The sequence below is a fragment of the Nerophis ophidion genome, linkage group LG06, assembly GCF_033978795.1.
Source record: "Nerophis ophidion isolate RoL-2023_Sa linkage group LG06, RoL_Noph_v1.0, whole genome shotgun sequence".
NCBI classification, from domain to species: Eukaryota; Metazoa; Chordata; class Actinopteri; order Syngnathiformes; family Syngnathidae; genus Nerophis; species Nerophis ophidion.
The window spans coordinates 4026157-4041341 of record NC_084616.1 but is presented as its reverse complement, the minus strand read 5'-3'; the positions used below and the strand labels follow the sequence as shown (position 1 = coordinate 4041341).

Here is a 15185-nt window from a genome sequence, read left to right as displayed (position 1 = left end):
CCGAGGATGTCGTAGTCGTAATGATTTGTGCAGCCCTTTGAGACATTTGTGATTTGGGGCTATATAAATAAACATTGATTGATTGATTGATTGATTGATTACTTAAAAATGCACGCGTTTAGTTGTGTTCAGTGTTAAAAAATATATTATATGGCTCTTACGGAAATATATTTAAAAATATTTGTCTTTTTGGCTCTCTGAGTCAAAAAGGGCCCCGACCCCTGCTGTAGTTGATTGGTCAATTAAAAAAGACGGAATTACGACTTTAGACGAAAAAATCCCGTGCTTGGCAGAGGCAAAAACCACGAGTACCTAACCCCCCCTTATATTTTTCTCCCCGGATTTAAACGGTTCATAGAAATGACTCAGGTGGCGCCAAAATCGGCGTAATTCCGCGGAAAATCCCCATCCCTGTGTATGTATACTTTGGATTGCTCACATTTGTAGTCGAGCCATAATCAATTCCTATAAGAAGCAAACTTCATGAATGTTTTTTGTGAGCAACGAGTATGTGCTCCGATCGCTACATCACAAACAAATAGGAGTTGTAGACATGATTGGAAGGTGAAGTCAGCCATGACATGATGTTCTTTACAGGTGTATGTCAACTTTTGAGCAGGACTGTATGTCAAGTATGTTCACCTCATGCGAGAGTCCGCCTGCAGATGGCAGCAGCCCGTTCTCGTTGGGGAAAGTGTCATTGGGCGAGCTGCAGCCTGAGGCCGGGGTGCTGCTGCTGCTGGGGGAGGAGTCTGCCGGGGCGGAAGGGAAGGAATTAGTCCAAATGTATCAGAAATAAGTAGGGATGCACCCAAATGAAAATTTGTGGCCGAAGCCGAAGCCGAATAAAATTCAAACGCTTGGCCGAATACCGAATAATGAATGCAGTTTTTCACAATTTTTTTAACATTGCATAAATAGCCTAGAATAAATATTTAGACATGTTTTTCAAATAAAGTAATTTTTTTTATCGAATATTGACATTTTTTTAATATTCCAGTAGCCTTTGCTTTTCAAAAAAAGCACAAAGTTTTTCATTTATATTAGGCCTTCAAACAAAACATCCATCCATCCATTTTCTACCGCTTATTCCCTTTTGGGGTGGCGGGGGGGCGCTGGCGCCTATCTCAGCTACAATCGGGCGGAAGGCGGGGTACACCCTGGACAAGTCGCCACCTCATCGCAGGGCCAACACAGATAGACAGACAACATTCACACACTAGGGACCATTTAGTGTTGCCAATCAACCTATCCCCAGGTGCATGTCTTTGGAAGTGGGAGGGGCCTATCCCCAGGTGCATGTCTTTGGAGGTGGGAGGGGCCTATCCCCAGGTGCATGTTTTTGGAGGTGGGAGGGGCCTATCCCCAGGTGCATGTCTTTGGAGGTGGGAGGGGCCTATCCCCAGGTGCATGTCTTTGGAGGTGGGAGGGGCCTATCCCCAGGTGCATGTCTTTGGAGGTGGGAGGGGCCTATCCCCAGGTGCATGTTTTTGGAAGTGGGAGGGGCCTATCCCCAGGTGCATGTCTTTGGAGGTGGGAGGGGCCTATCCCCAGGTGCATGTCTTTGGAGGTGGGAGGGGCCTATCCCCAGGTGAAGTGAAGTGAATTATATTTATATAGCGCTTTTCTCTAGTGACTCAAAGCGCTTTACATAGTGAAACCCAATATCTAAGTTACATTCAAACCAGTGTGGGTGTCACTGGGAGCAGGTGGGTAAAGTGTCTTGCCCAAGGACACAACGGCAGTGACTAGGATGGCGGAAGCGGGAATCGAACCTGCAACCCTCAAGATGCTGACACGGCCACTCTACCAACCGAGCTATGCCGCATGTCTTTGGAGGTGGGAGGGGCCTATCCCCAGGTGCATGTCTTTGGAGGTGGGAGGGGCCTATCCCCAGGTGCATGTCTTTGGAGGTGGGAGGGGCCTATCCCCAGTTGCATGTCTTTGGAGGTGGGAGGGGCCTATCCCCAGGTGCATGTCTTTGGAGGTGGGAGGGGCCTATCCCCAGGTGAAGTGAAGTGAATTATATTTATATAGCGCTTTTCTCTAGTGACTCAAAGCGCTTTACATAGTGAAACCCAATATCTAAGTGACATTTAAAGCAGTGTGGGTGGCACTGGGAGCAGGTGGGTAAAGTGTCTTGCCCAAGGACACAACGGCAGTGACTAGGATGGCGGAAGCGGGAATCGAACCTGCAACCCTCAAGTTGCTGACACGGCCACTCTACCAACCGAGCTATGCCGCATGTCTTTGGAGGTGGGAGGGGCCTATCGCCAGGTGCATGTCTTTGGAGGTGGGAGGGGCCTATCCCCAGGTGCATGTCTTTGGAGGTGGGAGGGGCCTATCCCCAGGTGCATGTGTTTGGAGGTGGGAGGGGCCTATCCCCAGGTGCATGTGTTTGGAGGTGGGAGGGGCCTATCCCCAGGTGCATGTGTTTGGAGGTGGGAGGGGCCTATCCCCAGGTGCATGTCTTTGGAGGTGGGAGGGGCCTATCCCCAGGTGCATGTCTTTGGAGGTGGGAGGGGCCTATCCCCAGGTGCATGTCTTTGGAGGTGGGAGGGGCCTATCCCCAGGTGCATGTCTTTGGAGGTGGGAGGGGCCTATCCCCAGGTGCATGTCTTTGGAGGTGGGAGGGGCCTATCCCCAGGTGAAGTGAAGTGAATTATATTTATATAGCGCTTTTCTCTAGTGACTCAAAGCGCTTTACATAGTGAAACCCAATATCTAAGTGACATTCAAACCAGTGTGGGTGGCACTGGGAGCAGGTGGGTAAAGTGTCTTGCCCAAGGACACAACGGCAGTGACTAGGATGGCGGAAGCGGGAATCGAACCTGCAACCCTCAAGTTGCTGTCACGGCCACTCTACCAACCGAGCTATGCCGCATGTCTTTGGAGGTGGGAGGGGCCTATCCCCAGGTGCATGTCTTTGGAGGTGGGAGGGGCCTATCCCCAGGTGCATGTCTTTGGAGGTGGGAGGGGCCTATCCCCAGGTGCATGTCTTTGGAAATGGGAGGAAGCCGGAGTACCCGGAGGGAACCCACGCAGTCACGGGGAGAACATGCAAACTCCACACAGAAAGATCCCGAGCCTGGATTTGAACCCAGGACTGCAGGACCTTCGTATTGTGAGGCAGACGCACTAACCCCTCTGCCACCGTGATGCCCCAAAAAAAACATGCATTCCAAAAAAAAAATAAAGTGCATTAAAGTGGATAAACCCACAACAAATGAATTATTGTCCTTTTGGCAAAAGTCTACTTAGCCACAGTAGATATGCTAATAATGTAAACAGAAGGCTCAAGTAAATCTCAATAAGTGTGTGCTTGTAACCTCATACACTTATACAGGTAGCCTACACAACATGCTAATAATGTAAACAGAGGCCCCACTAAATCTCAATAAGTGTGTGCTTGTAACCTCATACACTTATACAGGTAGCCTACACAACATGCTAATAATGTAAACAGAGGCCCCACTAAATCTCAATAAGTGTGTGCTTGTAACCTCATACACTTATACAGGTACACAACATATCCCAACGTCACCGCGTCCAAAAATTGCGTCACACGCCACTATTCGGCCTTGTTTTTAACTCATTCCACCGAAGGCCGAATGTGGCTTTTTTTCGCCATATTCGGCCGAATATATTCGGTTACCGATTAATCGGTGCATCCCTAGACATAAGCAAATACGGCAACAATTGAGGCGTCCGTTACCCAGTGTATCAGGTACTCTGTGTCGGACGGCGGGCGGGGCGCTCTCTTTGCGGGTGAGCGGGCTCTTTCGGGTGTTGAGATGCTTCTTCAGCTTGTGCTTGACTTTCAGATTGGGCTCGGATGCTGACAAAGTCCACAGTAGGGAGGTGATTGACAGTACATGATATTGTTGTGCTATAAACACAGTGCAAGAGTCTTGTGAGTGTTACCTGCCCTGCGGAGTGGCGTTCCTTCTGAACCCTCCGAGGAAGGCTGCGGCAGAGAGGAGAGCAGAGGTTGGGACGGAACATTCGGGTCTGGGCCCAGTTTTCTGGGAGAACACACACAATGTACATGTGATGCAAGCAGTATGATCGATTGATTGATTGATTGAGACTTGCATGAGTAGATTGCACGGTACAGTATATACCGTATTTCCTTGAATAACCGCCGGGTATATAGTATGCACCTGACTAGAATTACTGCCGGGTCAAACTCGTTTCGCAAAATAATTAGCAAATGCCTGGAATTTCCACCGGGTCAAACTCGTCACGTCACGAGTGACACTTCACCTGTCCATCCATTCATCCATCATCCTCCGCTTATCCGAGGTCGGGTCGTGGGGGCAGCAGCCTAAGCAGGGAAGCCCAGACTTCCCTTTCCCCAGCCACTTCGTCTAGCTCTTCCCGGGGGATCCCGAGGCGTTCCCAGGCCAGCCGGGAGAGATAGTCTTCCCAACGTGTCCTGGGTCTTCCCCGTGGCCTCCTACCGGTTGGACGTGCCCTAAACACCTCCCTAGGGAGGCGTTCGGGTGGCATCCTGACCAGATGCCCGAACCACCTCATCTGGCTCCTCTCCATGTGGAGGAGCAGCGGCTTTACTTTGAGTTCCTCCCGGATGGCAGAGCTTCTCACCCTATCTCTAAGGGCGGAGGAAACCCATTTGGGCCGCTTGTACCCGTGATCTTATCCTTTCTGTTATGACCCAAAGCTCATGACCATAGGTGAGGATGGGAACGTAGATCGACCGGTAAATTGAGAGCTTTGCCTTCCGGCTCAGCTCCTTCTTCACCACAACGGATCGGTACAACGTCCGCATTACTGAAGACGCCGCACCGATCCGCCTGTCGATCTCACCATCCACTCTTCCCTCACTCGTGAACAAGACTCCTAGGTACTTGAACTCCTCCACTTGGGGCAGGGTCTCCTCCCCAACCCGGAGATGGCACTCCAATTCTTTTCCGGGTGAGAACCTGTCATCATTTTCAAATTGAAATCGCTTAAAAGGAAGAACATTAAGAGCTATTCAGTAGGATTTAAGGTCCAAGCTATTGAATATGCTAAAAAGAACAGTAAGCAGCTATGCTTTATTAATATACCGTAGCTGCGTGTGTCAAATATGAGTCATTAAATGACTCCCGCCTCCTGGTGGTAGAGGGCGCTAGCGATCCTTCTTGCGACTACTCGGCTGCAGAAGAAGTGACAACAAGCAGCGATCGTTTATTTTGTCCTCTCGCTTGCACTTTTAACATGGAGGATTACATATCTAAAATAAAACCGTTTTCTAAACTGGACTTTCAATGGAAGCAGGAGGTAATAAAGGAAGAGACAGAGAGACTTTTAAAACTGAAGAAAGATAAGGAAGACTTCTATAAACAAGTTATCGATGCTTTTGATCAGAAGGAGCTGCGCATGGACTTCATTTATAAGTAAAGGTAAGACCATAATAACGTTGTTTTTATTATATGTGCTTTTCATGATGGTATCCTTACATCACACTCAAATCTTTAAGCGCAGGCTTGGATTTACCACATGCCTTTGGTAAGTGACGGAGTGAGAAGAGGTTTCGAGGAAATACGGTAATATACTTGAATTGTCCGTGAGGGAAGCACGCTGAAGCATCATCACCTGTATGCCACGGGCGTTACAGCCAAAGGGTTAGAGCTGGTCCTTTCCAGTGCCTGCTTCTGCTTCTTCAAGATGACCTGCTGCAGCTTCTGCTTGACCAGTGAGCTGGCCACCGCACCTGCTCATGCAAAACATCACCACAACACGTCACTTTTCCCCAACTTCAACATGTCACAGTCCGTGTGTGCGCTCAAAGAGGTGACGGAAGGTGCCGCCAAGGTCGGAGTCAATATTGACCCAATGACTTCTGCGTGTGTTCAGCGCTATATTTAGCCCTCACTGTTGCAGCGCTGCTCTATTTATCTCCATTATCAAAGCAAACAGAGAAAAAAAAAAGGCCAATAAAAAGACGACAAAGTTCCCGCTCGGCCGGGAAAGGTTGACATATGTAAGGCAGTGTTTTAAAAAAAAAAAAAAGGTACAACTCATTTACCATGTTTACCATTTTCAACCACTGTGCCGCGGCACACAAGTCTTCTGTGAGATACAGTCTGGTGTGCTGTGGGAGATCTTCTAATTTCACCTATTTGGGTTCAAAATATTTTTTGCATTTTCTAATTATAGTCTGCAAGTGAAGTGAAGTGAATTATATTTATATAGCGCTTTTCTCTAGGGACTCAAAGCGCTTCACATAGTGAAACCCAATATCTATGTTACAATTAAACCAGTGTGGGTGGCACTGGGAGCAGGTGGGTAAAGTGTCTTGCCCAAGGACACAACGGCAGTCACTAGGATGGAAGCGGGAATCGAACCTGCAACCCTAAAGTTGCTGACACAGCCACTCTACCAACCAATTTTCCAAAATATACAAATAAATAGTAAATAAGTTAATGGGTTGTACTTGTATAGCACATTTTTAACCCTTTTTAAGGAGCCCAAAGCGCTTTGACAGGGACAAGCGGTAGAAAATGGATGGCTGTATAAGTGAAGTGAAGTGAATTATATTTATATAGCGCTTTTCTCAAGTGACTCAAAGCGCTTTTACATAGTGACACCCAATATCTAAGTTACATTTAAAACCAGTGTGGGTGGCACTGGGAGCAGGTGGGTAAAGTGTCTTGCCCAAGGACACAACGGCAGTCACTAGGATGGAAGCGGGAATCGAACCTGCAACCCTCAAGTTGCTGGCACAGCCACTCTACCAACCAATTTTCCAAAATATACAAATAAATAGTAAATAAGTTAATGGGTTGTACTTGTATAGCACATTTTTAACCCTTTTTAAGGAGCCCAAAGCGCTTTGACAGGGACAAGCGGTAGAAAATGGATGGCTGTATAAGTGAAGTGAAGTGAATTATATTTATATAGCGCTTTTCTCTAGGGACTCAAAGCGCTTCACATAGTGAAACCCAATATCTAAGTTACATTTAAAGCAGTGTGGGTGGCACTGGGAGCAGGTGGGTAAAGTGTCTTGCCCAAGGACACAACGGCAGTGACTAGGGTGGCGGAAGCGGGAATCGAACCTGCAACCCTCAAGTTGCTGGGACGGACACTCTACCAACCGAGCTATACCGTGTTGTTGTTGAGTGTCGGTGCTGTCTAGAGCTGGGCAGACTAACCCTGTAATACTCTTCCATATCAATAGGTGGCAGCAGGTAGCTAATTGCTTTGTAGATGTGGGAAACAGGTAAAAAGGTGATTAAACCAAAAATAAACCAAATGGTAAGTGCCGTTAAGAAAAGACATTGAAGCTTAGGGAAGGCTATGCAGAACCCAACTAAAACTGAACTGGCTACAAAGGAAACAAAAACAGAATGCTGGACGACAGCAAAGACTTACTGTGGAGCAAAGATGGCGTCCACAAAGTACATCCCAACATGACATGACAATCAACAATGTCCCCACAAAGAAGGATAAAACTAAAACTGAACTGGCTACAAAGGAAACAAAAACAGAATGCTGGACGACAGCAAAGACTTACTGTGGAGCAAAGAAGGCGTCCACAAAGTACATCTCAACATGACATGAAAATCAACAATGTCCCCACAAAGAAGGATAAAACTAAAACTGAACTGGCTACAAAGTAAACAAAAACAGAATGCTGGACGACAGCAAAGACTTACTGTGGAGCAAAGATGGCGTCCACAAAGTACATCCCAACATGACATGACAATCAACAATGTCCACACAAAGAAAGATAAAAACAACTGAAATATTCCATCCATTTTCTACCACTTGTCCCTTTTGGGGTCGTGGGGGGTGCTGAAGCCTATCTAAGCTGCATTCGGACGAAAGGTAGCGTACACCCTGGACAAGTCGCCATCTCATCAGAGGGCCAACACAGATGTACAACGTTCACACACTAGGGACCATTTAGTGTTGTCCAATCAACATATCCCACATGTCTCTGGAGGTGGGAGGAGCCTATCTTCGGGTGTACGTTTTTTTGGAGGTGGGAAGGGCCGATCCTTGATTGCTAAAACAAAGCAGATGCGGGAAATATCGCTCATAGAAAGACATGAAAATGCTACAGGAAAATACCGAAAAATCCGGTAGCTAATTGCTTCGCGGATGTCGTAAACAGCGGGAGGCAACGTGCAGGTAAAAAGGCGTCTAATGCTTAAACCAAAAATAAACAATAGGTGAGTGCCCCTAAGAAAAGGCATTGAAGCTTAGGGAAGGCTATGCAGAACGAAACTAAAACTGAACTGGCTACAAAGTAAACAAAAACAGAATGCTGGACGACAGCAAAGACTTACTGTGGAGCAAAGATGGCGTCCACAAAGTACATCCCAACATGACATGACAATCAACAATGTCCGCACAAAGAAGGATAAAAACAAATGAAATATTTTTGATTGCTAAAACAAAGCAGATGCGGGAAATATTGCTCAAAAAAAGACATGAAACTGCTACAGGAAAATACCGAAAAATCCGGTAGCTAATTGCTTCGCGGATGTCGTAAACAGCGGGAGGCAACGTGCAGGTAAAAAGGCGTCTAATGCTTAAACCAAAAATAAACAATAGGTGAGTGCCCCTAAGAAAAGGCATTGAAGCTTAGGGAAGGCTATGCAGAACAGAACTAAAACTGAACTGGCTACAAAGTAAACAAAAACAGAATGCTGGACGACAGCAAAGACTTACTGGGGAGCAAAGATGGCGTCCACAAAGTACATCCCAACATGACATGACAATCAACAATGTCCCCACAAAGAAGGATAAAAACAAATGAAATATTTTTGATTGCTAAAACAAAGCAGATGCGGGAAATATCGCTCAAAAAAAGATATGAAACTGCTACAGGAAAATACCGAAAAATCCGGTAGCTAATTGCTTCGCGGATGTTGTAAACAGCGGGAGGCAATGTGCAGGTAAAAAGGCGTCTAATGCTTAAACCAAAAATAAACAATAGGTGAGTGCCCCTGAGAAAAGGCATTGAAACTTAGAGAAGGCTATGCAGAACGAAACTAAAACTGAACTCGCTACAAAGTAAACAAAAACAGAATGCTGGACGACAGCAAAGACTTACTGGGGAGCAAAGATGGCGTCCACAAAGTACATCCCAACATGACATGACAATCAACAATGTCCCCACAACGAAGGGTAAAAACAAATGAAATATTTTTGATTGCTAAAACAAAGCAGATGCGGGAAATATTGCTCAAAAAAAGACATGAAACTGCTGCAGGAAAATACCGAAAAATCCGGTAGCTAATTGCTTCGTGGATGTCGTAAACAGCGGGAGGCAACGTGCAGGTAAAAAGGCGTCTAATGCTTAAACCAAAAATAAACAATAGGTGAGTGCCCCTAAGAAAAGGCATTGAAACTTAGGGAAGGCTATGCAGAACGAAAAAAAAACTGAACTGGCTACAAAGTAAACAAAAACAGAATGCTGGACGACAGCAAAGACTTACTGTGGAGCAAAGATGGCGTCCACAAAGTACATCCCAACATGACATGACAATCAACAATGTCCCCACAAAGAAGGATAAAAGTAAAACTGAACTGGCTACAAAGTAAACAAAAACGGAATGCTGGACGACAGCAAAGACTTACTGGGGAGCAAAGATGGCGTCCACAAAGTACATCCCAACATGACATGACAATCAACAATGTCCCCACAAAGAATGATAAAAGTAAAACTGAACTGGCTACAAAGTAAACAAAAACAGAATGCTGGACGACAGCAAAGACTTACTGTGGAGCAAAGATGGCGTCCACAAAGTACATCCGAACATGACATGCCAATCAACAATGTCCGCACAACGAAGGGTAAAAACAACTGAGAAAATGAAAATGTGTTACCTCGGTGACGTCACGTTCTGACGTCATCGCTAAAAGACGATAAACAGCAAGGCGTTTAATTCGCCAAAATTCACCCATTTAGAGTTCGGAAATCGGTTAAAAAAATAGATGGTCTTTTTTCTGCACCATCAAGGTATATATTGACGCTTACATAGGTCTGCTGATAATGTTCCCCTTTAAAGTCTTATCCGAATCTCCTTTTTGAATGATTTCTGCTGGATTTTTTGAACGCAAAAAATGCGCCTCGGCTCCAAAAAAGGTTGAAAAGCAGCCCTGTAATGTGTGTGCCACTCACTTTGTTGGCTCTTGTCCTTGTTTTTCAGCTGCTGCAGTTCTTGATGCTTCTCCCGGTGTTCCTGTTCACGCCGCCTCTGCTCCATGTTGAACTGCAACACAGGGGGGAACACTGTTGGTGCCACCGGAGTTCAAGAGAAAGATGCTTTGAAATAGTCGCGGGTGATAAATGCTGATGTATCCCCTCCTCACCCGGATGTGCTGCTGCAGCTGCTGCTGGGAGAAGGAGGTGCGGGCCGGCGGGGAGAAGGGGCTGAGAAGCAGCGGCGGGTGCAGCGGACTGAGGAGCGCCGTGTCGGAGCCGGGGCGCATCCCCCGCTCTCCCACCCTGAGGTCCATGGGCGAAGCACACAGGAATCTGGAAGGTTTTTAAGAGACGCTTCAGTCCACTGCACACTTGACTTTACTGCTTGCCATAGCATTCTGGATATAGTACGCTACCCAATAACAAAAGCAAAACAATGATGTTTATGATCCCAGAACATTCCTCACCGTTTTCTTTTGCTCAGCAACCTCTAAAAGCTTAGTGGCCACATACGTGGACAGCACCTTTTAGCGCTTATTTCCAAAATGGCGTACACTACTGAATTGGGGTCTTATGGCCACTTATGTGGACACTTATGCTGCCATCTGGTGGTGTCAGAAGAGTATACACACAAATACATACTGTGATTCATACAAAGGTACCTACGCTCCCACATACGTACACAAAATGCGGCTGCTAGACTTTTGACAAGAACAAGAAAGTTTGATCACATTACGCCTGTACTGTATATACCTTTATATACATATATACATACATATATACCTATACTGTATATACCTTTATATACATATATACATACATATATACCTATACTGTATATACCTTTATATACATATATACATACATATATACCTATACTGTATATACCTATACATACATATATACCTATACTGTATATACCTTTATATACATATATACATACATATATACCTATACTGTATATACCTTTATATACATATATACATACATATATACCTATACTGTATATACCTTTATATACATATATACATACATATATACCTATACTGTATATACCTTTATATACATATATACATACATATATACCTATACTGTATATACCTTTATATACATATATAAATACATATATACCTATACTGTATATACCTTTATTATACATATATACATACATATATACCTATACTGGCTCACCTGCACTGGCTTCCTGTGCACTTAAGATCAATCAATCAATCAATGTTTATTTATATAGCCCCAAATCACAAATGTCTCAAAAGGACTGCACAAATCATTACGACTACAACATCCTCGGAAGATGTGACTTTAAGGTTTTACTACTTACGTATAAAATACTACACGGTCTAGCTCCATCCTATCTTGCCGATTGTATTGTACCATATGTCCCGGCAAGAAATCTGCCTTCAAAGGACTCCGGCTTATTAGTGATTCCCAAAGCCCAAAAAAAGTCTGCGGGCTATAGAGCTTTTTCATTTCGGGCTCCAGTACTCTGGAATGCCCTCCCGGTAACAGTTCGAGATGCCACCTCAGTAGAAGCATTTAAGTCTCACCTTAAAACTCATTTGTATACTCTAGCCTTTAAATAGACTCCCTTTTTAGACCAGTTGATCTGCCGTTTCTTTTCTTTTTCTTCTATGTCCCACTCTCCTTTGTGGAGGGGGTCCGGTCCGATCCGGTGGCCATGTACTGCTTCCCTGTGTATCGGCTGGGGACATCTCTGCGCTGCTGATCCGCCTCCGCTTGGGATGGTTTCCTGCTGGCTCCGCTGTGAACGGGACTCTCGCTGCTGTGTTGGATCCGCTTTGGACTGGACTCTCGCGACTGTGTTGGATCCATTATGGATCGAACTTTCACAGTATCATGTTAGACCCGCTCGACATCCATTGCTTTCCTCCTCTCCAAGGTTCTCATAGTCATCATTGTCACCGACGTCCCACTGGGTGTGAGTTTTTCCTTGCCCTTATGTGGGCCTACCGAGGATGTCGTAGTGGTTTGTGCAGCCCTTTGAGACACTAGTGATTTAGGGCTATATAAGTAAACATTGATTGATTGATTGATTGAAATACAGTACATACGTAAATACTCAAAGTTCGTACATCTACTGTACAAACATACATATACACATACTGTACATACACAGTGGGGCAAAAAAGTATTAAGTCAGCCAGCGATTGTGCAAGTTCTCCCACTTCAAATGATGACAGAGTTCTGTAATGTTCATCATAGGTACACATCAACTGTGAGAGACAGAATGTGAAAGAAAAATCCAGGAATTCAAATTGTAGGAATTTTAAAGAATTTATTTGTAAATTATGGTGGAAAATAAGTATTCGGTCAACCATTCAAAGCTCTCATTGTCTCAAAATCTCACCATACATAACCCCATTCATTCTTTCCTTAACACGGATCAATCGTCCTGTCCCCTTAGCAGAAAAACAGCCCCAAAGCATGATGTTTCCACCCCCATGCTTCACAGTAGGTATGGTGTTCTTGGGATGCAACTCAGTATTCTTCTTCCTCCAAACAAGACGAGTTGAGTTTATACCAAAATGGATACATGGATGATTACAGCAGAGGATTGGGAGAATGTCATGTGGTCAGATGAAACCAAAATAGAACTTTTTGGTATAAATTCAGGGGTTAGTGCGTCTGCCTCACAATACGAAGGTCCTGCAGTCCTGGGTTCAAATCCAGGCTCGGGATCTTTCTGTGTGGAGTTTGCATGTTCTCCCCGTGAATGCGTGGGTTCCCTCCGAGTACTCCGGCTTCCTCCCACTTCCAAAGACATGCACCTGGGGATAGGCCCCTCCCACTTCCAAAGACATGCACCTGGGGATAGGCCCCTCCCACCTCCAAAGACATGCACCTGGGGATAGGCCCCTCCCACCTCCAAAGACATGCACATGGGGATAGGCCCCTCCCACCTCCAAAGACATGCACCTGGGGATAGGCCCCTCCCACCTCCAAAGACATGCACCTGGGGATAGGCCCCTCCCACCTCCAAAGACATGCACCTGGGGATAGACCCCTCCCACCTCCAAAGACATGCACCTGGGGATAGGCCCCTCCCACCTCCAAAGACATGCACATAGGGATAGGCCCCTCCCACTTCCAAAGACATGCACCTGGGGATAGGCCCCTCCCACCTCCAAAGACATGCACCTGGGGATAGGCCCCTCCCACCTCCAAAGACATGCACCTGGGGATAGGCCCCTCCCACCTCCAAAGACATGCACCTGGGGATAGGTTGATTGTCAACACTAAAATGGTCCCTAGTGTGTGAATGTTGTCTGTCTATCTGTGTTGGCCCTGAGATGAGGTGGCGACTTGTCCAGGGTGTACCCTGCCTTCCGCCCGATTGTAGCTGAGATAGGCGCCAGCGCCACCCGCCACCCCGAAAGGGAATAAGCGGTAGAAAATGGACAGATGGATGGGTATAAACTCAACTCGTCTTGTTTGGAGGAAGAAGAATACTGAGTTGCATCCCAAGAACACCACACCTACTGTGAAGCATGGGGGTGGAAACATCATGCTTCGGGGCTGTTTTTCTGCTAAGGGGACAATCATGTGCCCAATCATGGCACCCACCTGTTCCCAATTAGCCTGCACACATGTGGGATGTCAAAATAAGTGTTTGATGAGCATTCCTCAACTTTATCAGTATTTATTGCCACCTTTCCTTACTTCTTTGTCACGTGTTGCTGCCATCAAATTGTAAAATTAATGATTATTTGCACAAAAAAAAAAAAAAATCAGTTTGAACATCAAATATGTTGTCTTTGTAGCATATTCAACTGAATATGGGTTGAAAAGGATTTGCAAATCATTGTAAATAAATAAATGATAAATGGGTTGTACTTGTATAGCGCTTTTCTACCTTCAAGGTACTCAAAGCGCTTTGACACTACTTCCACATTTACCCATTCACACACTGATGGAGGGAGCTGCCATGCAAGGCGCTAACCAGCACCCATCAGGAGCAAGGGTGAAGTGTCTTGCTCAGGACACAACGGACGTGACGAGGTTGGTACTAGGTGGGGATTGAACCAGGGACCCTCAAGTTGCGCACGGCCACTCTACCACTGCGCTACTGAAGTTAATCTCGGGATTTTTGTGTTGAAAGTAAACAGTGAAAAAAATGTATAATTTATTTTCTAAAACTTTAATGAGTAGGAACCTTTTGGATCCCCAATAATTTTAGTGTGATTTGTTTATTAATGTCATTGCTCAAAAAATATTAATTGATTAAAAACAATGGTTATGAGTTATTGATCTTTTAAATTCTCCAATTATTATATAATCTCAAATATTTCATTTAAAAATATTATTGGGTGAAAATATTGCATATTTTGTGATTTTTCCCTAAAATTTTTTTTTTTTGTGACAAAAAGAGCATACAACTTAAATCTTTAAAGTCATATTGACAGATAGACCTAATGTTGATTTACAGATTTAAAACTTGAATAATAATAATAAATGATAAATGGGTTGTACTCAAAGCGCTTTGACACTACTTCCACATTCACACACACATTCACACACTGATGGAGGGAGCTGTCATGCAAGGCGCCAACCAGCACCCATCAGGAGCAAGGGTGAAGGGTGAAGGGTGAAGGGACGGCGTGGCGCAGTGGGAGAGTGGCCGTGCGCAACCCGAGGGGCCCTGGTTCAAATCCCACCTAGTACCAACCTCGTCACGTCCGTTGTATCCTGAGCAAGACACTTCACCCTTGCTCCTGATGGGTGCTGGTTAGCGCCTTGCATGGCAGCTCCCTCCATCAGTGTGTGAATGGGTAAATGTGGAAGTAGTGTCAAAGCGCTTTGAGTACCTTGAAGGTGGAAAAGCGCTATACAAATACAACCCATTTGAAGTGTCTTGCTCAGGACAAAATGGACATGACGAGGTTGGTACTAGGTGGGGATTGAACCAGGGACCCTCGGGTTGCGCACGGCCACTCTTCCACTGCGCCACGTTTATATTTACATCTAACACAATTTCCCAACT

At 45.4% G+C, this 15185-nt stretch overlaps 1 protein-coding gene across 3 annotated transcripts in view; it reads right to left on the bottom strand.

Moving 5' to 3' along the window:
* hdac7a (histone deacetylase 7a) overlaps positions 1-15185 on the bottom strand; it is a 256002-nt gene that overhangs the window by 81267 nt on the left and 159550 nt on the right. For all 3 annotated transcript variants that reach the window (XM_061902483.1, XM_061902484.1, XM_061902482.1), the window contains exons 3-8: positions 10333-10498; positions 10142-10232; positions 5602-5719; positions 3925-4025; positions 3716-3838; positions 643-752 (exon numbers count right to left, since the gene is read on the bottom strand). In XM_061902483.1, the coding sequence (XP_061758467.1) occupies positions 643-752; positions 3716-3838; positions 3925-4025; positions 5602-5719; positions 10142-10232; positions 10333-10479 (690 nt within the window). In that variant the 5' untranslated portion in view covers positions 10480-10498. The remainder of the gene's footprint in view (positions 1-642; positions 753-3715; positions 3839-3924; positions 4026-5601; positions 5720-10141; positions 10233-10332; positions 10499-15185) is intronic.